The sequence below is a fragment of the Echinops telfairi genome, unplaced genomic scaffold (genome assembly GCF_000313985.2).
Source record: "Echinops telfairi isolate 266 unplaced genomic scaffold, ASM31398v2 ScPeMD7_5592;HRSCAF=6446, whole genome shotgun sequence".
NCBI lineage: Eukaryota > Metazoa > Chordata > Mammalia > Afrosoricida > Tenrecidae > Echinops > Echinops telfairi.
The window spans coordinates 6718599-6720435 of record NW_022109491.1 but is presented as its reverse complement, the minus strand read 5'-3'; the positions used below and the strand labels follow the sequence as shown (position 1 = coordinate 6720435).

The 1837-nt window shown below is 63.3% G+C and overlaps 1 protein-coding gene across 1 annotated transcript in view; it reads right to left on the bottom strand.

Moving 5' to 3' along the window:
* RIPOR3 (RIPOR family member 3) overlaps positions 1 to 1837 on the bottom strand; it is an 83956-nt gene that overhangs the window by 5950 nt on the left and 76169 nt on the right. The window contains 3 exon segments of the mRNA XM_030887035.2: positions 562 to 723; positions 1055 to 1190; positions 1771 to 1837. The exon segment at positions 1771 to 1837 is cut by the window's right edge and continues 5 nt beyond it. Coding sequence (XP_030742895.2) covers positions 562 to 723; positions 1055 to 1190; positions 1771 to 1837 — 365 coding nt within the window.

The window sequence follows — 1837 nt, the reverse complement described above, 5'->3', positions numbered from 1 at the left end:
GCCCACCAAACACCACAGCCAGTTCCGACTCTTAAACCTCCGGGGCAAGATGGGACTGCCCCATAGGCTGCCCCGTGGACAAACGTGTAAGACCAGGTGGAACCACCCCCTGGGGTTTCCAAGGGCAAGTCTAGAGGGCAGAGTGGAACTGCCCCACGGGCTCTCTCTCCATGGCTGTGAATCTGTTCGGAAGCAGACCGCGACGCTTTTCTCCCAAGGAACTCTGGGCAAAGCCCCGAGTGCCTGCCCACTGTGCCACCTGGGCTTCCCTGCACTTCCCCTAGCACCTGGAGGACCCCCACCCACTGGCCTCTGGTCCGACACCACTAGCTCTCGCCCCTGGCAGTTCTCAAAAATCGGTGGGAAGCCCTAGACTCTGCTCCCCGGAAAGCACCCCGGCAAGTAACTCATGTTTGCCTGCAGCCACCCAGTCACTGAGTCCAGCTATAGCCGGGCAGAGATGCCATCGAGCTGAGGAACCCCTGCACCTGCCAGCTGGGAAGACACTCGACTTGGCAGCAGGTGGGACCAGGAGGGGCTGGTGTGATCACACTGGGGTACCTATTTCCAGTTGTCCCGGGTACTTCCCTCGGACTCTGTGCAGGAAGGTCTTTTTCAGCTGGCCCAGCAGCACAGTGGCAGGGCAGAATAGGATGGCGCCGGGCCCCGTGCAGCCTCTCCATAGCTTCAGGCACCCCTTCCTTCGGGAGGCCTGTGGAATGACTGGGGCCCAGGGGCAGGACACTGAGGGCCAGGGCCCTCATCACACCTCGGGGGCATTCGGGCAGGGCCACCAGCCTCTTGTCCCTGCACACAACCTGGCTTCCTCTGGGTCAGGAAATGGGGGCAGACCTCAAACCGTGGCCTTGATTGCATTCGGGATGGCTGTATGGGGCCCTCTCTAGGAAGCCAGGCTCTGGATGGTGAAGTGGGCCTCAGGGTGTGCCACTGAGGCCCAGGGTGCCCAGCCTCCCTCCCCTGACCCGTGGTGTGAGCATGGGCCCAGAGCTCTCTGGGGTTGTCACTGTGTGCACTGTGTACACACACTGCTTACTGTCATCAATGGATGTGGCCTTGCCGACCTTCTCGAAGTCCAGCACCGAAAGCGTCTCCAGAACCTGCCTCTGCTCCACCGCTTCCTCCAGGAGGAGCTCCTGGATCATCCTCGACAGATTCGGGGAGGCCAGTTTCTGGAAGAGCCCGTGATGAGCCTGGTCAGCGGGCAGCCACCCGCAGAGCTCCCCATCACACCTGCTGACCCTGGGCTCCCCCTTCCCAAAGGGAGCACCCCGGCAGAGTCGGGGAGACGCAGTGCTGTTTCTCTGGCTGGTGACTGACTCCACACAGATGCTGGCCAAGCATTGAGGTCAGTAACGGGTCCCTGGGCTGGGCACATGGTTCAGCCAGAGCAGAAGATTTGCGCCCCCCTCCCGCCGGGGGTGCACGGGGCCAGTGCACACAAAGCCCCAGGCTCTTTGAGGAGACTGAGCAGGGGCCGCCTGGACAGGAAGTCAGCCCACCCAGAGGACGGCGGGGTGGTGGGGTGAGGGTGGTGGTGGTGGTGGTGTGAGAAGCCCGGTAGGCAGTGGGGCCTGCAGCTGCCCTCGGATCATTCAGTCTCACGAATCTGTGACTGTCCCTTTTGCCGGAGACCGTTTGGATCGGGGCTGTCGTCTACCTCGGAAACAGGCCAGGGCTTGGCCAGCACCCCTCACAGAGGGATCCCCTGCCACCTCCCAGGCCCGGCCCCCCAAGCCCCGCCCGAGCCACCTGCAGCAGGGCTCTGCAGACTCGGAGGTGAGCCAGCAGCAGCACGTCCAGCTCCGGAGCGCCGGCC